This window comes from Candoia aspera, chromosome 7 (genome assembly GCF_035149785.1).
Source record: "Candoia aspera isolate rCanAsp1 chromosome 7, rCanAsp1.hap2, whole genome shotgun sequence".
Classification (NCBI taxonomy): domain Eukaryota; kingdom Metazoa; phylum Chordata; class Lepidosauria; order Squamata; family Boidae; genus Candoia; species Candoia aspera.
Window position 1 is genome coordinate 75620274 of NC_086159.1, and position 26160 is coordinate 75646433.

General features: G+C 42.9%; 1 protein-coding gene across 2 annotated transcripts in view; it reads right to left on the reverse strand.

The window, feature by feature from the left end:
• SEPHS1 (selenophosphate synthetase 1) overlaps window positions 1–25907 on the reverse strand; it is a 35260-nt gene extending 9353 nt beyond the window's left edge. The window contains exons 1-6 of one of the 2 annotated variants that reach the window (XM_063308187.1): window positions 25883–25907; window positions 11134–11405; window positions 8647–8750; window positions 3547–3654; window positions 2110–2264; window positions 1082–1172 (exon numbers count right to left, since the gene is read on the reverse strand). In XM_063308187.1, the coding sequence (XP_063164257.1) occupies window positions 1082–1172; window positions 2110–2264; window positions 3547–3654; window positions 8647–8750; window positions 11134–11326 (651 nt within the window). In that variant the 5' untranslated portion in view covers window positions 11327–11405; window positions 25883–25907. Of the gene's footprint in view, window positions 1–1081; window positions 1173–2109; window positions 2265–3546; window positions 3655–8646; window positions 8751–11133; window positions 11406–24244; window positions 24535–25882 lie in introns of those variants that run through there. The other variant, XM_063308186.1, reaches the window with a different exon arrangement.
• Between the last annotated feature and the right edge of the window lie 253 nt (window positions 25908–26160).

Below are 26160 nucleotides of genomic sequence, written 5' to 3' on the forward strand. Positions count from 1 at the left end.
TCCAATAGAGGCTCTGCCTTAATGCAAAAACAGGAAACATGCAAACAGCTTCCAGTATTGTTAAAATCCAGACGAGATCATCCCTAGCTGTAACCATCAATGCTGAGGGTGGACTGTCCATTATCTGAAGGCCACAGGTTGTCCACAATTGCTTTCATGGAAGACGTTTCTACTCATACAATTGGGAAATCAATTTTATCAATCCTTTCTTCATATTTTGCTTACTCTACTCTGAAAGGCCCTCAGATATCAGGAACAGTTTGGGAGGGGGCCTTAAGCAGGCAAGGGAAAATCAGTAAAAATTAGTGGTTCCACCTTACACAAGCAGGAACGGGTCTGTTAGGCTAGGCGACTGCTGACATACCATGTAACTATTTTTCTATGATGTAGCAGTTCAGTCCGTTTTCCAAGACATTTTTGTAATCCAATTTAAATGTCCTTTAGAAGCTTTGCATATAATATACATGGTGACTAATACTGGTTTTAACATTTTTGTCTTTCCTTGAAAAAGAAAAGAGGCCAAAAGGTGGCACAGTGAAGAACTTGTTTACACAGCCACAATCAGAACACCTCTTTTGTTTATAATTAGATTCAGGTTAACTTCTTTCTCTGCTAAGTGTTTGCTGGATGAGAACCAAAGAGAATTAGCAGCACCTGAAATACACAGTTTCAGAATGTATTTTATATATATTTCAGAATATATACACAACAAATTTCTAAGGGTAAATTAGAAAAACAGTGCATCTTGTTTCTTTTCTACACTTCTTCTTCTTCAATAAGTTTTGCTTGAAGTACAATAAAGTGTTTTTCTGAAACAGAGCTCTACAGTCAATGTGCATCCAGAAACGTATTTTTACAATGACAGTTTTGCATGCATAAATAGATACAACCATATTCCAGGGTCTTATCTCCAGATATTTAATGTGTATGAACAGAACGCTGGCCAACAGAAAAGGCTGGTATTAAGGAAATCAGATTTAGCCCAGTTTGTTCAAAGTTTGGCACAGCTTAACCACAGATAGGGGTATCTTAACATTTCTCTGCCTCTTTATCAAATTCATATTCGAAGTGATTTACTTACAATGTCTAACCACTGATGGACAGCTACAGCTACTTGTGTTCCCAATGGTTTGGTTAATACCAGCACATCTCCTGGTACTGCATTATCTGGCCTGGAAGTAATGAACGTATATTTTTAAAAAGCACACATGCCATCATTATTTTTCAGTAATTATTCCACAAAGTTTATTTAATATTATCCAAAGATCATATTTTTGTTAATAAAAAATACAATGAAAACAGCCAAATAAAAGGCACTCATTTAAATACCATAAATTATCTTAAATGAGTTTATTCATTCATATATCCACAATTATCAAGACTTACAAATGTATAATGAAGATTACTCATAGATCCTATCTGAGTCACGTTTAGTGCTAGCGTGACAACTTTGCCCTCAAAAGAAAATTGTTATTGCATTCAGTCTCTATGACTTCTATACAAAACATTTAAAACTTCAGTATAAGGTTCTGCTGCCTTTATTTTATACACTGAAAATAAGACAGATTTTCAGAGCTTGGATATTTTAACAGCTGGAATCTTGAAAGGGTTTACACCCATACTGTTCTTCCAGTTTGGATGAAATGGAGCAGCTTCCTTCATGGTGCTCATTAGTGGAAACAGCACAGCTCAATGTAACCACAGTAGGGGCAACTATGGAGCTGCTGTTGCAATGAATTCTCAAGTATCACTGAAGCCGCAATGTGATTTTTTTTTGTTTACAGCATTATTTTAATCCAAACACTGAATATTGCAAACCAAAGTTTATTGTTTGGCATCTTATGTGAGCCTGACCAAGTGTAACTTTTTAAATAAACCACAATTAAACCAACTATGGCTTTTCAAGATGAACCCTCTAATAAATTTGCAAAGGTTCATCAGAAAAACATGCATCATCATCAATACCAACTAGTCCAGAGCCAATGACAAGCACTTAATTTCCTTACAGTTAGTAACACATATAGGAGGAAACAATTCAGAATTTTAGAAGTAGCTACCTCTTTTAATACTTTCAGCACCTTTTCCTTGGGATAAAATGCTCCAACTTACATTATAAACTCATTAGGCTGACAGACAGTTGTAGCTACTCCTCCTAAAACAATCCAAGGGTTTAATACTGTTTGACCACCAGTCACTGATGTTCCTGCCTCTTCTGCAGCATCTTTAAATCCTTGGATAATTAGAGGCATTATTTTATCCCTTTCCTTCAGATGAAAACAAAGCACAAATAGGAAAAAATCAATTACTAGTCAAGCATCTACTGAATACATTAACAACTTACAAGCCATCTCATAGGAACTCATACTTCAATAACTACTAAAGGTTAATCACCTTCTCACAGCTTATGTACATATAAAAATAGTTTACGGATTGAAGCTTACACTTCCCTGAACCCCAATAAAGCTAAAAGACTTGGATATCAATGGGTATCAATCAAAGCTGGATTCCACTCAAAACGCTGGATGAGGCCAGTTCTCACAAATTAAATGAGAACAGGCTAGTTTGGCAAATTCTTCTTTATACTTAAGCACCTCACTGGTTTCCAAAATATTCAACAGAGTCTGGTGAATGTTCTATTAGGAAATTACAAGGGAAACTGGCAAAAATATGCACCATGCCTTTTATTTGTAGAATCTCCAGCTGGACTGAAACGAAAACGTTCTTTGACTTGTTCACACAAGTGAAGCTTTGAACAAGCAGATCATACTATGTCTTAACTCAATGTATCAATCGAACCATATTGGAGTTTTTTTTAATGAAGGGTTATGCTTAGGGTTTATGTAACAAAACTTGGTAAAACAAACTGAGGCTTAATGAGGTGTGTGATCCCAACTCCCACTCCAACCTTCTAGCATGCATTTCTAGAAATGTTAAAAAACAGATGAGATGATTACTGGCTCAAGCAATGAGTCAGTAGCTTCTCTTTCTCCATCTCTCTTTCTCTCTCAATTATTTCAAACCTTTTTGTGCAACTTCCCCCAAATCCTGTGAGGAATCATGAAAATATATATTGGTTTAATTCAGATGCAATACTTAAAAAAATCATTATATGTTGTTATGAAATAATGAGCATCAGACTAAAAATCCTCCCAATGTATTTTATTATCAGTTCTAAAATGGATATAGTGAATTCTTTAAATTATGAGGGCTTATTTTGCTTTTCATGATTCTGAACTGTTTGAATATAAAAATCACACCAGAATCTGTATTTTCAGGAATTTTCAGTATTTTCAAGAACTGCGGTATAAGCAACAGCAACGGTTAATCTAAAGCAGCATTTCTCAACCTCAGCAAGTTTTAAGATGGGTGGACTTCAATTCCCAGAATTCCCCAGACAGCCAACAGTAGAGATAGACATTCAGCAGATTCAGAATTATGGATGCTTGAAATATAATTTACTTATATTATTATGCAGATTAATGTTAATTGATAGGTACAGAAGGTAATATATTAGCATTTCTTATCATCACAATTTAAAGAACTTACCCTGTCTGTCATTTTATTGCTGATACCCAGAAGCATCAACATATTGTCACATTCAGTAACTCCCATAGCATAAAGATCACTAAGAACATTGGCACATGCTATGCGTCCCTGAAAAAGGCAACACAAATAATTCTCATTGAATTGCTATTTTAATACATTAAACTGCTTTCTAAGCTGGCTTTAAAAAGACATGTCATACCAAGGAACTTACCAATTGAAATTTGAGGTGGCAGATGGAAGAAGCAAGTGTAATGAATAAAAGAAAGTAACAGAAATGTTATTACTGTTGCATTTAGCTGTGTTGTATCTTGAGCAGACTAAGCATGACACAAGTTTATTTATTTATTGGGACACAAAAGAGTTTGGACCGTTAAAGCAATCTTAAACAGAACCAACAATAAAACCAACAAGCCTTGAAAAACAACATATATAAAAAATTAAAAGATGATTCATTTTAAACAAAAAATGCATCAGAGGACTGTACAAAGCATTTAAGTACACTGGCATAAAAAATTATCTAATACAAAACCACCCTGGCAGCTCCGTCTCTTAAAAAGCTCAAAACAGCTGCTTCAAAGGCCTTCCCAGCTGGTGTGTAAGTTCATGCACATATGACATTTCTCCTGGCAAAGCAAAGCAACTGCATTAAGACTTCCAAGGGACACAACTTCACGGAAGGGCACTTTGTTCACACTAACATTCTTTGCAAAACATTCTCTGAATACTTTGCATACTCCTATTGCTTCACTGGCCTAGTCAAAGCCCAGATGTCCCCAACTTTCGGGACCAGTAGAGTGATTGGACATTTGAGAAAAAGTAATGGGTATTAAAGAGAATGGCTGCATATAGAGAGGAGGTAGGACTTGCCTATTCCACACTGCTACAGTGAATGAGGACAGTGTCAAACACCAATTTATCAGAAGGATTCATCTACAGAGCGGGCCAAACAATTTCTGGCTTAAACTTACTGCAAAATAAAATGCTGTCCTCTTTCTTCTGGCTGAATGTTATTCAAGAAGATGGTGTAAACTAGACTTTAAAAAATAATTAAAAGGTAACTCTGAGATAATTATTAGCAATTTTATCCTAGAAGTTCTCAAAGTGAAAACAATAGAGTTTGCATATTCCTATGACACAGGAAACCTGCAATATTATGAAAAAGAACTATCCTGTTAACCATTCAAGGTAGGCCAGGTCAAGAAACAGACACCACAGGAATTCTTCTTTACTAATGTAGGGTAAAGTAACAGAATTAATTTATCTGATTTTGGTACCGCCAACTCCAGACTGACTCTGGGCCCAATATGACAAAACAATACGACAAATACATACAATATGACAAAGCAAGGTAAAAAAAAAGCAATACACAATAAATAATTAATGAGGTAGGAGGTCTGGCCAAACAACACAGAAAAAATGTATGCAAAACCCAACAACAAGGGGCTCCATCCACCTTAACCCAAGGCCTGGGAAAACAACCAGGTCTTCAAGGCCTTACAGAAGGTCAACAGGGTGGGAGCCACATAGATTTCAGGGGGATCTCATTCCAGAAGGCAGGTGCTGCAACAGAAAAGGCCCAATTTCTGGGTCCCAATAGGTGATACTGTTTAACTGAAGGGGCCCATAGTGAGCCCATTCTGTGTGGCTCGTACCAGTCAGGAACAAACCACGGTAGATGGGCAATCCCTCAAATAATCTGGCCCTATGCCATGGAAGGCTTTACAGGTGATAATCTATCCAAGCTTCTCTCTGTTCTATCTTATACTAAGCAAAATCAAGGCAGGTTATTTTGAGTTTCTTTCTCATGCTTCAATCTCTAGACTGTGTTGCCTCTTTCCAAGTCCCTCCTTAATGGCTTCCTCATAATTTTACCAAGGTGAAAGGTGAAAGGTCCCCTGTACAAGGATGTCATGTCTGACCCTTTGGGGGGATGCTGCTTTTGTGACGTTTTCTTGGCAGACTATAGCAGGGTGGTTTGCCATTGCCAGTCGTTTCACCAAAGTCATGTCTAAATTCCTTTACATACGTGCACTAACTCTGTGTTCAAACTATAAAGTATTCAACATATTACATAACGTGTATTGCATTTGGGACAAACTCACAATCTATAAATACTATCTGATAATGTATGCTTATTATTTGCCTACCTTGCTAGAATTCAAACATTTGATAAAGAATAACAAGAAAGCTTCCTTGTAAACCCATTCATATGTAGTAGGCAAGCTGGTGTCATTTTTGTGTTTTAAAAGTATTAGTCTATAAACTATTACTTTCCAATGTTTGCAAGCAAACTGTTGGGACTGACAACCTTGTCATTGAACCTTGATGGATTATTTTAAAAATGAAAGGGGAAATTAAAAAAAAAGCTACTATTCTATAGATATTCTTGTTATTTGTTAGCAAGGAGAAAAATAAGAGTAACTCATTCCCTAATCCTGCAGGTGTCGATGTATGAACAAACTTTGTATGTTCTCACAAAACCAAGAACATACAAAGTTTCCACAGGTGATTTGCTCTAACCTCTGGCATGACTACCTAGGAAAGCAACAGCCATTTATCAGTGGGAAAGCCTACTGGCTAAGCATTACATTGGGACCAAAGAGCCTTGGGTGCAAGTCAGCGTATTACAAGACATGCTGGCCGAGCGCATTATTGTGAGGACAAAAGGAGAGGGGAGAACCAAGAAAGGAGAGGGCATGCACATTGTACACATGTCCTTAGTTCTTTGAGGAAGAAGTATGAACAAAACAGTGAAGCAAAATAAAATTATTACATATTTTTTTATTCTTTACACCCCAACAGAATGTTGGAAAAAATATGTAAAGGGACCCAGCATTCTGTCTCCCTGTCCATCAGCAGGACTGCTTTCTGAAAACAGAATGGGACCAAATTTGGGGGGTGGGAGGTAGAAGCTGGTAAAAGAAAGATTAAGTTAAAAATGGTCCAGATCAAGTCTGGAGCTTTCTGGAAAAAAATCTCCCAATGCATCCCTATGGAAGATGCAGCTGGGCAATGGCCTGGAATGGTGGCAATGGCTCTATTCTAAGCCTCTGTCCCTTCTGTATCCCTATGTTTAAAATTCTTGACTAAGGCTTGATACTCAACTGACTCTATGTTAAAGTAATTTGCATTTACTCTTTTTAAATACTGGCCAAACAAAACACTTTTCCCCCACCATTATAATGTAAGATACTTCCCATGCATTAACAGAGTTGACATCTAGAACTATATAAAATACATGGTAGCTCTAAAACAGAAATAAAAATGTATAGTCCATCCAGCCCATTCTGTACTAAAATAAATAAATAAAATTTGCCTAAACTCTAAAACGATTCTCATTTAGAGTTTTCCATTTCACCTTTAGATGGAGAAACAGATATAGTTTGTGGGATACAGTACCAATCTTTCATAAATTGTAAGGAAGTTGAAGTTGTTAGAAGACAATTGTGCAAAAACTGGTCCCAACATTGGGCACTTCCAAGATACAGATTAAACCACAGCCTCCACAAACTTTAATAAAAAATAAAACTTTATCTGCAATATAAAAAAGCAAATGACATATCACTGCATGAACATTTATTCATTTGTTGCTAACATCCAGAAGGGCAATGTAAGACTGTCAGTGACATAGCCCCTTTCCCGTTTTCAAAGAAGTGTGTATTTTCAGTAGCAGATGATGCTATGGTATAGGCATTATACATGCTCTTGGTGATATCTGCTTTTATGGGCATATATCATATATGTTCCCAAATGAGATTCCTCGCCCCCCCCCCCGCTTAAACAGTTACTTATGAATAGGGGAACAGTTGCTGAAATACACTGGTGAGAAGAACCTGGAAAAACGCTGAAAGGGAGGCAGAAGGCTACAGAACCTAGCCTTGCCCTCTTCTTGCTGCCCATATACAGATGGTGAATGTTTGCAACAAGAACCTCTCTTGGGCCTGGAGGTCTTCCATACAAATGAGAAATGGAAAGTAGGGTCCTCCATCAACGGACAGTCTCTATGGATAGAAAGGCTCTCCGGTGCAGAATATGACCTTCACACAGAGGAGAACAAGGGGAAAGTGACTTTGCCATGCTGACTGAGCACACCTGAGGACCTAATCATATTTACCTGGAAGTAAGAGCCATTGAACTCAATGGGGCTTACTATAGTAAACATCAATATATTTGTGTCTGCAGTCCAGCACAAAGACATCTATCAACTCATTTCCTGTTGCAATCAGAAGGAAAAACGGAACTCTTCACTTTGCACCTCAGTTTATATAGAGTACATCCATCCCCAGCAGTCTACCTATGCTTACCTGGATTCAGTAAGAGCTTACTGTTATATTCTTATATTTATATTCAAAAGAGCTTACTACAGAATAAGCATGTGTTGATTTATGTTTGCTGAGACCAAATTTCCAGTCTCTCTCTCTCAGTGTTAAGTGTATATGTGTGCAAGAGTTTTTCTATGTGCATATGCACACTAATTTTACAAATAGGGCATCTTATTAGACAATTAATTTTAACCAATGGTTATTAATCCTGTTAGTATCAACTGACATTTTGTCCTTGGCTTACCCTCTTTAAAACTGTAGTCTGTATCTAGTGGACATATACCTATATACATGCATGCATATGCAGATATGTCACATACACATATTTACTGGGGATGGGAGTTGGGTGGGAATCATCTGGTTTAGTTGTAGGGTAATTTGGCAACCCTAGTCAATAAGTTAAGTAGAAAACAGGATCTCTCTGTTTATTATCTTCCTTTGGAGTAAAATAGGGCATTCTAATTTGTTGACTGTTTAAGTCGACCTATAGACTTAAAACTTTTTGCTCTGAATGTTTATATGAATATGACAGAATACTACTAAATTCCTTATATAAGGCAAGCACTTATTTAGTTAAGAGAGTAGAAAGAATTTTAGATGCTCAAACCAAGGTCAGTCTCTAGCTGGAAAAAATGAGATTTCTTCAAATGTTTGCTAGTTCCAGCAAAACTGAGAAAGACTAAACCAAAACCAGATAAAACCAGTAGTCTCTCTCCCACCTTGATTCCTTCAAAATACTTATTTGACAAAAAGTGGCAAATATTTTTAGGCATCTTACCATCATATAAGGGTCATCCACAATGGGATAAATGTAGTCTGTTGTCTGGACCAAAGACAGACCTCCATGTCTTAAAGGAATAACACAAGTATCCATTCCAATTCCTGTAATACAGAACATCAGTAAAAGTAACTAGCCTCATTCTTCAGAATTGGGCTGTCCTTGTAATTTCCCTTCTATTACTACAGATTCCTAGGATACTAAAATAATCCAAACTGTGCATACATTGTAGCCACCCAAGTGCAATTCTGACAGCAAGGAATGATAGTTTGGTTTTTCTTTTCTCATCAACGCTGCTACATTCTTCAGCACTGCCTTCAGCAGGACTCTTCGCAGAAAAAGTTTAAGGTGTATTAGTTGATTAAGCTAAATAATGGTTGTAAATAAATCTTCTCCTCAGTCAGATTCTCTTTAAGAAGTTTTGCTTGTTCCTCCTGCAGCAACGGTCATACAAGTATTTGTGAAATCACCCAACAGCTATACTACAAGGAGTACAGTTGTTTCTACATCTCATACTAACAAGACACCCTCATTTCTCTTTCCATGATGAATTTAGCAGATGTGGATTTGTCATGCAAACCTGTTTTACTTATACTCAGAAATGGAATATAATGAAAATGTTTCGAAAATAATCAAAACATTAGAACCTGCATCAAAATTCCTCTCAAGGGAAAATTATATAGTTAGGAAAAAATCAGATAGGTACATGATTTTTTCTTGGCTTTCATATGGAATTCAAGGTATATCTTCCCCCGACCTTATGATTAGTCAGATCTCCAAGAGTAACATAAAGTAACATTCTTGGGGCTGGTTGATTCCCTAGTTCTGCGGGGACCAGTTTTATGCCCTTATGGTTTGAGTTAGATCCACCATGGCTTGGATTTTATTGCATTTTATGCTGACTGATTAATGGTTGTATTTATGATTTTACTGAAATTTTAATGGTTTTTATTGTGAACCACCCAGGGTTCCCCATGTGGGGGAGATGGGCGGTGATAAAAATTTGATTGATTGATAAATAAATAAATAAATACCAATATTTATACATTACATTCTTAATTAGCAGCTAGTTTCAAGGATGGAAAGTTGAAGGCTAAAACTCTGTCTTCTCACAAAGCAGACTGTCAGGAAAAACCTGTGCCTCAGCCTCTAACCCTTCCACGCATTTCTTTCACCTCCAGGGGACAACTAACACTGCCTGTGGTACAGTTCCCAGATTCAAACATGAAGCGTCAAGTTCCTTTCTACTTAAAAAAATTAAATTAAGCAGATAAATAGGTGGCAACATCTCTGTGTCTATGTATAACCTTGCATTAGGAAAGGGAATATAATCTCAACCAAGCTGTAAATACTTTAAACTGAAAAGAAACCGTATTTGGCAAAATCAACCTGAGCATGCATAACGAAATTATGGGTTCTATACTACATGTGACTACTTTCAATTTTTGGTTTTATAAATTCAAGGATGTATTTATCAATATGAAAAACTATGGAACATTCCTTGAACCAGCTCCCTTTATTTTAAGCACTACACATAATCAAGGACTATGTCAGAATCACTATGCTGTCCAGATTAGCTAGTGCTGACTCAAAAATATGTTGGTCCCTGCATAAATTGAGTATTTATACAAGAACTGGAGCAGCAGTCACATGAAGTTGAGACTATGATCAATCAGCTAGTTGAATACTGCTGAATATCCAGCAAAGTTAAAACTACTTTACATAGATGGCTGTCTTATCTGTTTAAATTATTTAAATTCTATCCAAAAGAAACAAAGAATCCTTCAGCCTTCCTTCATTTAGAAATAAAAAAGCATCAATTGACCTACAATATATAGAACCTGACTTTTCTATGCCTGTCTCCAATGATGAATTATACCTGGAATGTTAAGATAAAAGCCAACATACAGTTTTGGTTTTTAGTATCATTTGCATTTTCACTTACATGTCTCCCAGTCAGATACACAGAAATCAGAAAAACACAAAAATAATTATTATGGACTTAACTCACCATTAGCAGGATATAGTAAAAAAGAAGACTCCCATTTTTACCACATTCAGCCAATTATAGCTATATAATTATATAAGGAAGTCCAGAATTGGCTTTCTCAAAAACATTCTTTCTTAACAGCATTTCCATACATTTATATAATTAAGGCAACAATCTGGCATATAAAAGCTTTTCTGTTATAAAATGAAAAGTCAGAGGTTTTTAAAATGTTATATAATCCAACAAAGTTTTCATATTACTATTTCAGCAGGTAACTAAATGAAACTGCCTTATGCCTGAGTCAGACCACTAATCCTAGACCAGTTTTGCTAATACTGAATGCCAGTGGCCCACTATGGTTTTAGGTAGAAGATTTTTAGAGGCACTAGTTACTTAATCCAGGAGCCTCTATGTTTTACTCTTCAATAATGTGCAACAAAGATCTAAGAAATGACTTCAACATTTAAAACACAAAACCAATAAAAATGTATTCTTACCCAATCTTGGCATAACAGCCCCCAAAAATTGTTCATCTTCTTGGAAATGATTTTCTTGTAAAGATTCAAGCAATTTCTGCAAAATGTCCTGAGGCACTTTACAGCCAGTGCCTTTAAGTTCTGTGAATCGGGTTAACCGAAAACTTTTGTCAAGTTCATAAGTTTCTGGATTAAAGGACTCGCGAACAGACATGATTCTCACACTGAAAGTAATGGCAGATTTTCTTCTTCTTCTTTATGAAATAGGTTGGTTTGTTATCCTAGGTATCAGTCTAGGTTTAAAAAAATATAGCATAAAATTAATCTATAATTTATGATAGTTTTTATACTTTATATAAAAATGTAAGCTCGAATATTTCTGCACAGAAAATACATGCAAATTCTTTGCAAAATAGCCTACGGTATTAGATTTCATTTTATCTCCTAAATTATATAGTAACAATCCAGTGGAGTTAAATCCCAATGAAACAAATGGGAACTCACTATATGCAATTACAAACTGATTTTTGTGCATAATCTTTGTATACTACATATAATTTAGAAATAAAAGGCCATATAAAATCCTTTGAAAACAACTTAAGATTTATGAACGCCAAAATGCAATGCCTATTCAAACAGTAGCTGTTTTTGTTTTTAGTCACCCTGTTCTTGCTTTGTAGACGTTAATCCATGCCAAACTGTGATGCTTGAGCTGAATTTTTTTGAGAGTGCTCTAAATACACACCAAAAGACCAATTCAATTTAATTCAGTGCATAAATGTGGCATTAGTAGAAGATGATAGGGGAAAAAATCAATGAAGTCAAAGACAAACAAATTATTGATCAGGACAATCAATATCAGCACAATTCAGAAGTCCTCATATGAAATGGTTTTGTTGAACAGCCTTGAAGAGGCTAAAGGTTCAAAGTTTTGATAAGTCTTGAATCTAATGCACACCAGTCTTATTTAAGATCAGCTTTTCTAGCTAAAGCTGCAGTTGAGGAACAGGCCAGAGTCTGTAAAAAAAACACACACACATTCCTGGTAACACTAGGCCTCCATGGTAAGGACCACATCTAAAAGTGTACCTGACTCTTTAAGGGGAACCCAGCCCACTTCTCCATTCACACTGAGAGTTCCCCATCAATAACACTTTGGTCTTGCCTGGATTAAGCTTCAATTTGTTTGCCTTTATTCATCCCAGAACTTGTCATCTTTCCACCTTCTTGTTTAGGTTTTCCACTGTATTCTTGGAATTAGAGGAGAGACAAAGCTGCTTACAATTTGTATACTGATGGCCTGTTAGTCCAAACTTCTGGATTATTTTTCCAGAATTTCAAAGGGGATAAAAGGATGCCCTGAAGCATCTCAAACACCTGATGAAATTCCATTAAAAAAAGTTTCACATCTGATGATGTTTCATGAAAGCTTATGCCTTTTAGCAGAATTTGTTAGTCAGAAAAGGTGCTACCAGACTCCTGGTTTGATGCCTCTCAAAGAACAAGAGATGGGAATAGAGATCTCCTCGCGACCCACTTTCTGAACTCTTTGCTCCAAGTTCCAATCCATACATACAATCCAAAAAAATATCATGGATGATAATATGAAAACCAACGAAAATATAAGAGACCTAACTGGACACAGTCATGTCCATTTCTTGACCTGTATCATCTACCAACGTGACTAAATAATTTCCTACCTTGAACCCAGACAGGAAGACAAACTGGAATGGATTCAATTTGGAATGAATTTCAGAGTCAATATTCCTCAAGTCTGTCTGAAAATGACAGCTACTAAATGATCTAGACCTTAATATCAAACAACGTAGCAGCTACACCCATCTCTTATTACTTGAAACTATGGCATTGGATATGGGCAATTTTGTAAAATATAACCGTTCCCCCCCCCATATGGGTCAGCAACAAGCCTGTAACAACCTGGAAAAGCCAATCTGCACATCAAATGGGGGCAGCAAAATAAACTTTTCTTGCCACAGTCCAGTGACAATGTATATCCTGATTCTTCAGTTTGATTATATTAATCCCCAGCCCTTGTTCTGGCTATCAGCCTTGCTACTTCACTGTTCTCAATTCACTGGAATACTAAAAAGCTGCAATAACATTGTGACTTGGTTGAGGAAGCTTATAGTTTCCCTAACCTGAGTCATCTCCCAATTCAAGGGTCAACCCTCTCTTATAGATTTGCATGATATACGTTGGCCTGTTTAAATTAAATCACACACCAGTCCCCAGAGTAAATTGAGGCTCAGTCCTAACTTAGAATGACCAAGTTTTTGAAGTTGCACACAACTTTAAAATATCCTGGCTGTATAAATGGGGCTTCTGAATTAACAACATATTGGCTCAAATAACTAATTACAATTTCCCAGAGATTCCATTGCCTGAAATTGGCAATATGACAAAAATCTGATTTTATTAGGCTCAGGTGTTCTTTTTTCAGATTTTAGAACACACTTATTTTAATTTATCTGGACCCAGCATAGTTCCATAATATCCTTGTTTTCTGTATTGGGCTCACAAATCATGGTACCTATGGTCTATTCAGTCATAATTTGTTGAATAAACTTGGGTTCATATGACCTAAGATTTAGGACTACGGATCATAAACCAAATGCACACACTACACCATAATCAAACCATCCACATTATCACTTCCTATGAAAATGTTACTATCCTGGAGTCTTTTGTCTTTATTAGTCCATCACTGTATCTGCCTTGCTGTCTACTCACACTGTTATCTAGATTCTCCAAGTGTGTACAAGAAATCTATGTGAAGTTTTCTAGATCTCTTACATTATTCCTTGTTATCCTTACGTACCAAGGGACGTGGTGGCGCTGCGGGTTAAACCGCTGAGCTGTCGATCGGAAGGTCGGCGGTTCGAAACCGCGCGGCGGGGTGAGCTCCCGTTGCTCGTCCCAGCTTCTGCACACCAAGCAGTTCAAAAACATGCAAATGTGAGTAGATTAATTGGTACCGCTTCGGCGGGAAGGTAACGGCGTTCCGTGAGTCATGCTGGCCACATGACCCGGAAGTGTCCTATGGACAACGCCGGCTCCAAGGCTTTGAAACGGAGATGAGCACCGCCCCCTAGAGTCGGACACGACTGGACTTTACGTCAAGGGAAACCTTTACCTTTACCTTATCCTTACGTACCACTGTCTCTATTTTGGCTCCTAAACCCCATTTTCCATACTCAAGGCACTTCATATCTTCCTTGATCAATTTGCTGCCTCATTATCTGAGAGAGACCCATTTGTCTTAAGAACACTTCCTGCCCTGATAAACATCCAGTGACCTCAGGGCTCTGGTTTGCTACAGCTATCATTTGTTTTAGGAACGCTTTATGGGTTGTAGGAAGAAAACACATCCTCTTTGTGAGATTCAGGTTCTGAGGTAACCTTTCTGATGGTCAAGAATGCATAAGAAACTGCTATTTACCACCTCAACAAAAATTAATTATTTAGTATTTTTCAAATTATTTTTAGCCAAATTACCCAAAGAATGGCTTGTTTGGCCATTCCATCATCACAAAAGGGACTTTTTGGCACATCTGGTACATTTTTCTGAAATATACTCAAAGATTAGATGCATTTGACTTCATTCTAATTTGGACCTAAAAACTGAGTCTCTACTGCTACCCCCCAAATGTTGCTGGACTGGGCTCTAATAGTATCTGAAAGACCTTATGTACTTCACAACTAAAGAGAACCCCTAGTCTGTACCCAGGGAGACCTTGCATGTAGTCCAATCCAAAATCCCAGTCATTTCTGGATTAAAGAGTTGGAAAAACTGCAGCACTACCCAAGGCTGCACAGAATGGGAGTCTTATGATCTCTGTTGCTGTTTTCCTTTTCACCCTCACTCAAGCATGTGATGAAACAGGGACAGAAGGGGAAATGGGGAAAGGTCAGTGTTGATTTCCCCCTTTCTTTTCCTAAAGTGTAAAAAAAAAGGGGGGGAACATGAGCTATCAGCTACAAACATGGGTGACACACCATTCAAAATGGCAATTTAATTGGGTCAGTCTTTAGTTCTTTCCTTTTTCTAACACTGCATAACCATATTACTGTAGATAGTGACACAGTTACCTGGGAATAGCGGCAGACTGTCACACAAACAGGGTTTGTGGTTATTTTTTTTCTCTCCCTCTCCCTTCAATCTTCTGTGTCAGGATAGTTAGTATGAGAGTCAGTCTGGTCTAGTGGTTAAAGCAACAGGCTAGAAACCAGGAGTCTGTGAGTTCTAGTCCCACCTTAGGCATGAAAGCCGGCTGGGTGACCTTGGGCCAGTCCCTCTCTCTCAGCCCAACTTGGTGCAATGTAGACTAGCCTCCTCGTGGTGCACCCTGGGCAATGTGACTTGTCACGGCTAAGTAGTCTACACATCTGGCTGCTGGACCTCACAAGGATTTCCCAGCAAGAAAAAGCAGCATGAACACCGAACTGCTGTGCCATACGATTTTAAAAAAAAAGTATGTTTTTTAATCCACAAATAACTGAAATACTAACCAATCCCTTTTCTATTTTGTATGCAAATGACTGCTTCTCCAGGCTGTGCGGGTAGACAATTTACTAAACCATGGTTTAACCATAGGTTACTGAATAAGCTGCAACAGGTTATGTTCATACAACCCATTAAGCCTGGGTGCAATTAAAATGGAAAAACAAACAGGTTTGGGGATTTTAAGGGTTCTTTTTAAAAGGATTTTAAGGGAACCAGCCCATTTTAGAGGTGGGCTGGGAACCACACAAGGCTGCAGCTTAAATGGTTTTTTTTTCTTTATTTTGGCATTCCATGTTGTGTGAATTTAGCCTGTGTGTGGGTAAAATAAATGTGTACTTCCTTTGAATATTGTTTATTCAATCATAGTTAAGTCTGAATGCTTAAGTTAACAATTCCCTTTAGCGAGTTGCAGTACAATATTTGAGATAATCCCACCAATTAGAAATTACTGTTACCCTAACACTGAGTCACAGATTTTGCTATTAGGGTTATGGTTGTGAAAAGATCCTTTGCATCAGGTCCTGCATGTGAGTTTGGAGACACAGATGAACAGAGAATACCCAGGGGAAAAAAAAAAGAACATTAATTGCCAGGTCTAACCGCTTCAGACAGGGCCACTAGTAGTATATAACTGGAGACAGTATCAAGATTGCTATTGATGCCTTCCTAGATAAAACTGTTCCAGAGCACCACTGTCATGTTCACCGTTGCAATGTTTGATTTGCATCTTAACGTTTCGCCTGCCATGGTGCCGACGCGCGTTCCAGTTTGGAGGGACCTGCTGGGAGACCTTGTACCAGGCTGTCTATCTGTTTCCTTGGGGATGGAATGTGTTTGGGTTATTGTTGGTATTCAAGGTCCTTTTTGCCCGTTGATTAGCAGAACTCGTTAGGGGCACCTGGGATGGGGAACTTGAAACGGTTGTACGGGGGGAGGGATCACGTTCGCACCGAGGGTTTTAGTTTGTATTTGGCGCGCTTCTGCTCATTCTCAGCTTTCTTTGTACTTGCATACTATTCTTAATAAACCAGATTTGATTCAAGCTATCGCTTGTGAGCCTGAGTGTGTTTAGGATAGGCAAACATTACATAAAGCTGAGAATCTCTGTAATTCCCGTTAATTCCTTCCAAGGCTATTCCTTGCGAGGAAATTAGTTAGTGATGACCGAATCAAGACCAACATCCGAGGGGCTGGAACCACAAGCTGGTCCAGCACCAAAGAGCCCCATTCCCCCCGACCTTTCGTTCTACCAGAGGGGCTCCAGCTCAAGCCCTGAGCTGGGGGGATCCAGCGATGAGGGTGAACCCAAGGAAGAGGCGGCTGGGAGTTCCTGGAAGTATCGATTCCCCTTGACTCCCGAGGGAGAGTCGACCAAAGTGGCCCCAGAGAAACAACCGGACACCCGGCGAGGGGAAGGATCGCTGACCCGAGAGGGTGAGGAGGTTGGAGGCGAAGGTGGAGTCGATGGAAGACCTGCTGAAAACCCTCTCAATTGTGCTGGGTGACCAGGGAAGCCGCGACGAGAGTCCTCGCTCTCCACAGCCCTCCCCCCCTCCTCCTAGCGGACCGCAGCTGGTGCGGGGCCGGAGGAGACATCGCGACGGAGCCTCGCCACAGAGAGGGTCCGCTGGGGTGTCCTGGGCCCCTACAGCTCAACCCGCAACTAGGTTCCCCTCCAACCAGGAAGGTGGCAAAGGACTTTGCTGTCAAATTTGATGGAGACCCCACCAAACTTTCCTTTTTCATGACCAGCGCGAAAAACTACATGAAGCAATATGGGTCGTGCTTCACCTTGGAAGAGGCTAAGGTATCAGCCATCACCCCTAAGCTGAAGGGCAGAGCAGCGGACTGGTATGTCCAACTGACTGAAGCAGAACCTCCTGAGCTCAGGTCGTTCGACGACTTCATGTTCGCCTTGAAGCTGTTCTCTGAAGACTCCCTAGCCAAAGCCAGGGCTAAGGAGGTGCTCAAGGAACTCACTCAAGGACCCAGGTCGGTACTGATTATGCCCTTGAATTCAAAGCTTTGGCGGGCAAGGTTCCTGACTGGTCCCAATCAACACTCATCGAAAGATTCAAAGAAGGACTCAACCGAGACGTCCTCAGGTGGGTGCTGGGCAGAGATGATCCGGAGTCACTGTATGAGTGGATCTGCCTGGCCGGAAAAGCTGAGCATGCTCAGCACACCTACATGCAGACCCGTCGAACCGAGAAGACAACAACCCTATTGCGGGGACCCCGGAGCAGAGCAACAGCTGCCCCACCGAGCCACTGAGCTGGAGACGAGGAGAAGGATCGCCGCTATGCGTGAGGGCAGTGCCTCTGTTGTGGGAAGGGAGGCCATCGAGCCGCTGAGTGCCTGAAGCTCAAGTCCAGGGAGCGGACAACAAAAGCCCCGGCTAAATCGCCCCAGCCGTCACACTGGACGACCACAGCCAAAGGCGCCACGCAGAGGTTGAAGAAGATGCAAAAGAGCCGGCGGGAAACGCCAGCCACCTGCCCTGAACAGCGCCCTGGGGCAGGTGGAGGAAGATGGGCGTGAGGATGCTATGGTGAGTGCTGATTGCCCCACCCTGGCAGTGAAAGTGAAGCTGGGCTCCCGCACCTGAACCACAGAAGTTTGGGCTCTGGTTGACTCTGGGTGTTCGAGATGCCTCATCCACCCGGATCTAGTGACTGCCTTAGAGCTGCCCAGTTTCCCTCTCCAGCAGTCTTTACTCTTTACCCAGCTAGACGGGTCAACAGCGGGAGGGGATCCGGCAACTCATTTTACTGGGACTGTAGCAATGCAAATGGGCAGCCACAAAGAGGCTTTAAAATTCATCATTGCCCCTGTGGGCGATCCCATGGTAATTCTAGGGATCCCTTGGCTAACTTGGCGAAACCCCTACATAAACTGGCAACACCGAACCCTTACTTTTAGCGATGGGTTTTACCAAGCCCCTCCAGTGGGGAGACCCTTATGTGGGGGGGGGGGGGGCAGGGCTGCAATTGCAGCACCGCGCCCCATTTTACCACAGCTTGAAGGGCTGCCGGACCGCTACTGAGACTTTGCAGATGTTTTTGGGGAAATGGAGGCAGACCAGCTACCACCCCATCGTAGAACTGACTGTGCAATTGAGGACACGCAGCTGCCTAAACCGAAAATTTACCCAATGACCAAAAAGGAACTAGAGGCATTGCGTGAGTTCATTGACAAAAACCTGGCACGAGGATTCATTGAAACGCCAACTCCACAGTAGGCGCGCCTGTCCTCTTTTGGGAAAAGAAAGACGGCACCCTCAGACTCTGTACAGACTATGGGGGGTTAAATTCAGCCTCCCTATGTAACAAATATCCTCTGCCTCTAATGAAAGACATGTTAGCCCACCTGTCAAAAGGGAAAATTTTCTCTAAAGTCGACCTCCGTGAAGCCTACTTTCGCATACGCATGTGGGCTGGAGATGAGCGGAAAACCGCTTTTAATTGCCCATTGGGCTCCTTCCAGTATAAGGTCCTCCCGTTCGGCTTAGCCGGCGTGCCTGGAGTTTTCATGCAACTAATTAATGAAGTGTTACATGATTATTTATTTAAGGGGGTCTTAGTCTATTTAGACGATGTACTGATTTACTCTGAATCCGAGGAGCATGAACGCCTTCTTCGGCAAGTATTAGAAAAACTGGGGGCAGCCAAATTGTATGCCAAGCTGTCCAAATGTGAATTTCACAAAACTCAACTAGACTATTTGGGCTATCGGGTCTCTGACAAGGGGCTAGAGATGGACCCTGAAAAAAATTAGAGCCATCTTAAATTGGGAACACCCTTGCACCCGACGCCAGCTGCAAAGTTTTTTGGGGTTCAGCAACTATTACTGCCAGTTCATCCAGGGGTTCACTGAAATTGCCTTGCCCCTTACTGACCTGCTTCGCACGAAAGGGTTGGGTGAAACACGTAAGGTAAAGCACCCCGGGCCAGTGTTGAATTGGACTCCAGAATGCCAAGCTGCATTTGATAAACTAAAGACCTTCTTTATTGCGGAACCCAGTCTGAGGCACCCTGATCCTGAACGCCCCTTTGTTGTCCAAGTAGACGCCTCTGACTTTTCTATTGGAGCTATATTGTTGCAAAAGGACTCTGACGACATCCTGAAACCCTGCGCTTATCTGTCCAGGAAATTTTCTGAGACTGAACGCCGGTGGGATGTTTGGGAAAAGGAGGCTTTTGCTGTCAAAGCTGCTCTAGAAATGTGGTGCCACCTCGAGGGCGCCGCCTACCCGTTCGAGGTTTGGACGGACCACAGAAATTTGGAGGGTCTCCGCACCCCCCGCCGCCTGAGCCCCAAACAAATTCGCTGGGCTCAGTTTTTCAGTCGGTTTAACTTCTAACTGAAGTTCATACCCGGCAAGAAAAACTTCCTCGCGGACGCTTTGTCCCGCTTGCCGCAAGACTTTGACCACACCCCTCAAGTAACTGGCACCATTCTCTCTTCACCACAACTGGGACTGGCTGCGGTCACCCGAAGCCAAACCTGTGCTCTGCTCCCACAGAGCACCACCCCAACCCCACCTAGCAAGCAGCCGCTCCCTTGTCAATTACAATCAGATTTTCTGCAAGCAGTGAAATCTGACACTTGGTTACTAGCTAATCCAGACAAGGTATCCTTTAAGGATGATCTCGCATGGCTCGGCCGCCGCCCTTATGTTCCTGAAGCTTTACGAGCTTCAGTGTCACAATGATCCCATGATGATAGATTGGCGGGCCATTTCGGGTTCGTCAAAACTCTGCATTTGGTGCGCCAATTTTGGTGGCCCTTGTTACGGCGGGATGTCAAAGACTATGTTGCCTCTTGCCCTGTCTGTGCAATGTCCAAACGGAAAGTGGGGAAACCACAAGGTGTTCTCCAACCTGTTGCTAACCCATCTCGCCCCTGGGCTGAGATCTCTATGGATTTTATCGTTGACCTCCCCCCCAGTCAAAAGAAAACTGTCATTTGGGTGGTCAAGGACTTTTTCTCCAAACAAGCTCATTTTATCCCATGAGCCTCCTTGCCATCTGCCCAGCAGCTGGCTCACCTCTTTCTATGCCACATCTACCATCTCCACGGCTGCCCCTCCCGTTTGGTGACCGACCGCGGGACACAGTTTACCTCCCAATTTTGGCGGGCTTTTTAAAAACTCATTGGCACCGAACAGGCATTGTCAACGGCGCCGCATCTGGAGACGGACGGATCTACTGAGATTCTTAACTCCACCCTGGAGCAATTTCTTCGCTCCTACACCAACTACCATCAGGACAATTGGGTCGAACTTCTGCCCTTTGCGGAGGTTGCCTACAACAACTCCATTCACCAGAGCACTGGGCAAACCCCTTTTCGGGTTGTTTTCGGCCAGGACTTTGTTCCCATTCCTGAATTGCCTCAACCCCCGTCTAACCCCTGCTCCGCTTATGATTGAGCTGCACAGCTGGCTGACTCCTGGCCGATCATTCAGCAGGCTCTGGACGGTGCCCAGGCTTCCTACAAATGTCATGCTGATAAACGCCGTTCTCCCCAGCACACCTTTCAGGTTGGGGATCTGGTTTACCTCTCCACAAAGTTCATCAAATCCCCTCAGCCTTCCAAGAAGCTTGCCCCTAAGTTCATCGGGCCATTCCCCATTGTGGCTCTTATCAATCCTGTTACTGTCAAACTATAGCTGCCTCACAATTTATGACGTTTGCACCGTTTTCCATTGCAGCTTGCTCAAACCGGCTTGTTTCTCTGCTCACTGGCATCCCCAGCCTCCTCCACCTCTGCCAATCATGATTGATGGCCAGCAACATTTTGAAATCAAAGAGGTCACCGACTCCCACAAGCTTCGCAACTCCCTGCAGTACCTAGTTCACTGGAAGCACTTCCCCCGCCCTGAGTGGGTGCCTGCTCGACACGTCAATGCTCCTGATTTAGTTCGCCGCTTTCACCTTGCTTATCCTTCCAAGCCTGTGGCTTGACTGTGCCTTTCACCATTATTAACTTTCCTTTGCTTTCTTTTGGGGGGGGCGGTATGTCATGTTCACCATTGCAATGTTTGATTTGCATCTTAACGTTTCGCCTGCCATGGTGCTGACACGCGTTCCAGTTGGGAGGGAGCTGCTGGGAGACCTTGTACCAGGCTGTCTATCTGTTTTCTTGGGGATGGAATGTGTTTGGGTTATCGTTGGTATTCAAGGTCTTTTTAACTCATACCTGGTCAGAGGGAAACATTACTAAGTTATGGGAACCTGGTCAAATATCTAAAATACATGTAACTCTACCTATTATAGCTGATTAAGAGTCTGAATGAACATCACACTGCAAATTAGTTCTGGCAATCAATGAGTTACTATTTTCTGTAAATAACTGCTTATGTGAACAATTTAATCTGTTTCATTCCACAATCAAGAGGGGAAAACATATTTTTCCTGTTTACAGAAAACACAAGATGCTTACTTTGTTTCTTTGTTAAAGTAGTTCACATAGAGTAGAAGCAAATGACTTGCTGAACATCAAAATAAGCTCCCAATACTTAATTTAATAAACATCTAAGGTAAAGGTAAAGGTTTCCCTTGACATTAAGTCCAGTTGTGTCCGACTCTAGGGGGCGGTGCTCATCTCTGTTTCAAAGCTGAAGAGCCGGTGTTTGTCCGTAGACACTTCCCATGGTCATGTGGCTGGCATGACTAAACGGAACACCGTTACCTGCCCACCGAAGCGGTACCTATTAATCTACTCACATTTGCATGTTTTCGAACTGCTAGGTTGGCAGGAGCTGGGACTAGCAACAGGAGCTCACCCCGTCACGCGGATTCAAACCGCCGACCTTCTGATTGGCCAGCTCAGCAGCTCAGTGGTTTAACCCGCAGCGCCACCGCGTACCTCCAATAAATGCCAAAGATGTAAAATATTTGAAATCAGTCATAGAAACGCTTATTCAGCGAAAATGTTACTGAGTTGCACCAGGTAAATTGGTAAAGGAGTGCAGCCTAAATGCTTCACTGAAAAAAATGATACTTGTAATCAAACTACATTTGGAACTGCTGTAAGTATTATTTAAGCTTGTATTTTTCTCCAAAAGAATATTCAGGCTGTATTACTACCTAAAATGTTACCATTCTATTAGTATGTTACTAAATAGTTATACATTATTACTGAAGCATATTTGATATATTCTGCAACAAGGGATGGATAGAAGGGCCGCAAGCCTTAACAGAGGACACATGCTGCAATCTTGATTTGCATATGAATAGATCCATCGCATTCAATATGAATTTAAGTCAAAATCCAGTCAGAGCTGAATACATTTTAAGAGGCCAGCTAAATATTGTAAAGCAAATTACACAACTGGATCATGCCACAATATTTAATGGGAAGTTTTAAATATTTCTGACTTATAACTAGGAGCAATATTTTAAGAACAATTTTCTTTCCTTCTGTTTCCCAAAACAGACACCACCATTTATTTACAAAATGTTGAACAGTAAGCACACTCTTTGTGACAAGAGGCCCTTGCTTGTAGATATATGAAAGACTGGGAGCATCTAGGCATCATACACACACAGAGACCAGAATCTTGAAAAAATTTGGATAGCAGCCTGCAGAATTCCAAAGGTGTCATCCTGGAAATTTCCAGCCAGGAAATTAAACGGGAAGACCACAGAGCCTTTCCAGCCAACTGAGGGGCTGAGTTCATATAATACCCCTGGCTAAAGTGTGGCGGACTGGTGCATTATACGAACCCGAGGGATTAAGCGCATCCAGAAAGCCATGCCTCTGCTACCCGTGGACACAGTCCCTGTTTCACCCCCCCCCGTTCCAGCAAATCGACGCATTTTATTCCGTATCTCCGAGAACACGCGGGGTTTCCACGAAATGCTTCCGCGAAGTCAGTCCGGCGTCCCTCCGAAGCAAAGGCGTGCTCGAGCGCCCTGCGTCGTCGACGTCGGAGCATCCTGAGCCTCTCCTCCGCCATAGTCCTGGCAGCGGCGCGAGCAGCCCGCCAGGGACGGGCCCGCGACTCAGGCTCCACCACGTGGGGAAAGCAAGAAACCCAGCCCGGCCGCAGCCGCCGCCGCGTTTGGCTGCCTCGGAGCGCGGCGAGGCCAGGGGGAGGAAGGAGCCACTTCCCACGCCGAAGCCGCCCGCCCGCCCGCCTTCTCTCCGGCCGCCAGCAAGGCGGGCGGAGGCGGACACGTCTGCTGCTGCTGCTGGAAGGGCCCGGGGTGGGCGTGCGCGCGCGTGCTTTCGGCCAGCGCGGGCGGCTTGAACCCCCGCCCGCCCGCCGCTGGGAGGGAGGGAGGAGGGGCGGCGAGGGCCCGGCCCGGCTCGCGCTCGGGGTTCCACGCGTCGCGCGCACGCGCGAGGGCCCCCGTCCCAGCGCGAGCCGGAAAAAAAAAAATGTCGGCGGGCGGAAAGATTAACCTCTTCCCCTCCAGAGGCGGGCAGTTTTTTTTTTTTTTTAAAGGAGCGCTTTCGGGCCGGAGCGGCCCCTCCGCGCCTTCCTCCGCCGCCCCTCTTCCCGCGCGCCCCACCACCCTCCGGATCCTGGGGCGGGGAGGGGGCGCGTTCCCCTTTAAGTGCCCCTCCCCCCTCCCCCCCCCCGGGTCGCCCTCTTACCGTTCCCTCGGCTCCTCTCCCGCCCGCGGACGGGACTCCCCTGCGCCGCTCCTGAAGCCCCAGTCCGTCCCACAATGCACCGGGCGCCTGGCCGGCCCGGCTCGCGCTCTCTCTCTCCCTCTCCCCTCAGCGCCGCCTCAGTCGCGGGGGGGGGGAAGGAGCGTCGGTGCCGCCGCGGGCACGAGGGGGTTAATCCTCCCCGCCTCCTTCCCCTCCCTCAACGGCCGCTCCCGCCCCGCCCGCTGGGGGGGGCCGAGGGGGGGAGAGACTAACGGCTGCGCCCGAGCCCTGCCTCGGAGGGGAGGGAGCTGCCGCCCCCTCCCTGCGCACGCGCGGGACTCCGGTAGCGCCTGCGCAGGAGGCGGGCGCACGTGCGGCTCGGTTTTGAAGCGCGGGGGGCGGGTCCGGGCAGAGGCACGCGCCCTGGAGAAGAGTCTGTCTCTCTCTCTCTTTCCGCCGCTTTTTCGTTTTCTGGCCGGCTTTCTCCTGTGCTGCGCGGGTGGGAGGCCACCAGGAGATCCAGGGCTTCTAATTGCAACTAAGGATTTCGAAAAAAAAATCCAGAAGAAGACAGAGACACTCCATGACCCATCTGGAAAAGTAGAGATCAGCTGAAGGAGACTGCAGGTGGTAGCACCTGGTTGGCATTGGCTGGGCTAAGCATGGCCAGAACTGGCTTGGATGAGAGACCACTGGGAGATCCCAAGACTTCTAGGCTCAGCTAGGAAAACATCCTGGAAACTGCTTTCAAATTGCTGCCAGAAAATTACGGGAAACATCTACAAAGTCTCTGGAAGTTGGGATCTGATAGCATCTGGGAGGTCTTCTCTGGCCTTAGAAGCTAAACTGGGCCGGACCTGGGTAGTGCATGGATGAGAGACCACCACAAAATGCCATTCAGTAGACTAGACTAGGTAGTTGCAAAAAACAGCTGTGGAGAAGGCAAAGCATTTCTGAATTGTCCAGAAAACCCCATGGATGTGGCCCCTGAAGTCATCAAGCTCAAGTTAAAGGGGAACTTCCACGTTCATGCATTTCATTTTAGTGGTTTCCTTAAAATATATTAGTAAGCACCTGAATGAAGTATAGGTAGTCCTTGCTTAACGACCACAATTGAGACTGGAATTTTGGTTGCTAAGTGAAGCAGTCATTAAGCAAATCTGGCCAGATTTTGTGACCTTTTTTCTGCAGTCATTAAGAAAATCACTGTAGTTGTTAAGCAAGTCATGTGGTTCCCCTCTGATTTTGCTTGCCGGAAGCTGGCCAGGAAGGTTGAAAATGGCGATCATGTGACCACGGGATGCTGCGATGGTCATAAATGTGAACCAGTTGCCAAGAGCCCAAATCATGATCTCATGACCACGGGGATGCTGCCACAGTTTAAGTGTGAGCATGGGTTGTAAGTTGGTTTTGTCAGCGGCATTGTAAGTCTGAATGGTCACTAAATGAATGGTCATTAAGTGAGGACTACCTGTAGCTCCATGACATTTGGAGCATCCCCCCCCTTTTTTTTCTTTCTAGGTATATGTAGGCTGGACTAGGAAGCTTAAAGCAGGCACTGGCACGATGTGACCATGTAGGGCACGTTAGGAGTCAAGCTGGACTTGAAGGAGATGTCGAAGTGCCATTAAAACTCACCTGTGTGCAGATTTCTATTCTGAAAGAAGCAGCTTGAAATAAGGATGACAACCCCCCCCCCCCTTTTTTTTTTTAATTTCCCCTGGCATCTGAGGCTGAATGCTTTTAAGCACATCCAGAGGGCTTCTCCATTATGGAACAAGTTTTATTAAGAATGCCTGGCTCTTGGTGCACCCATGCATAGCGCATTCCCAGCCTAAAAGAGACAGGCTGACCTTATTTTCTGGCAGCTCAGGCTGAATACTTCTAAGCATGTCTAGAGTCTTATGGAACAACCT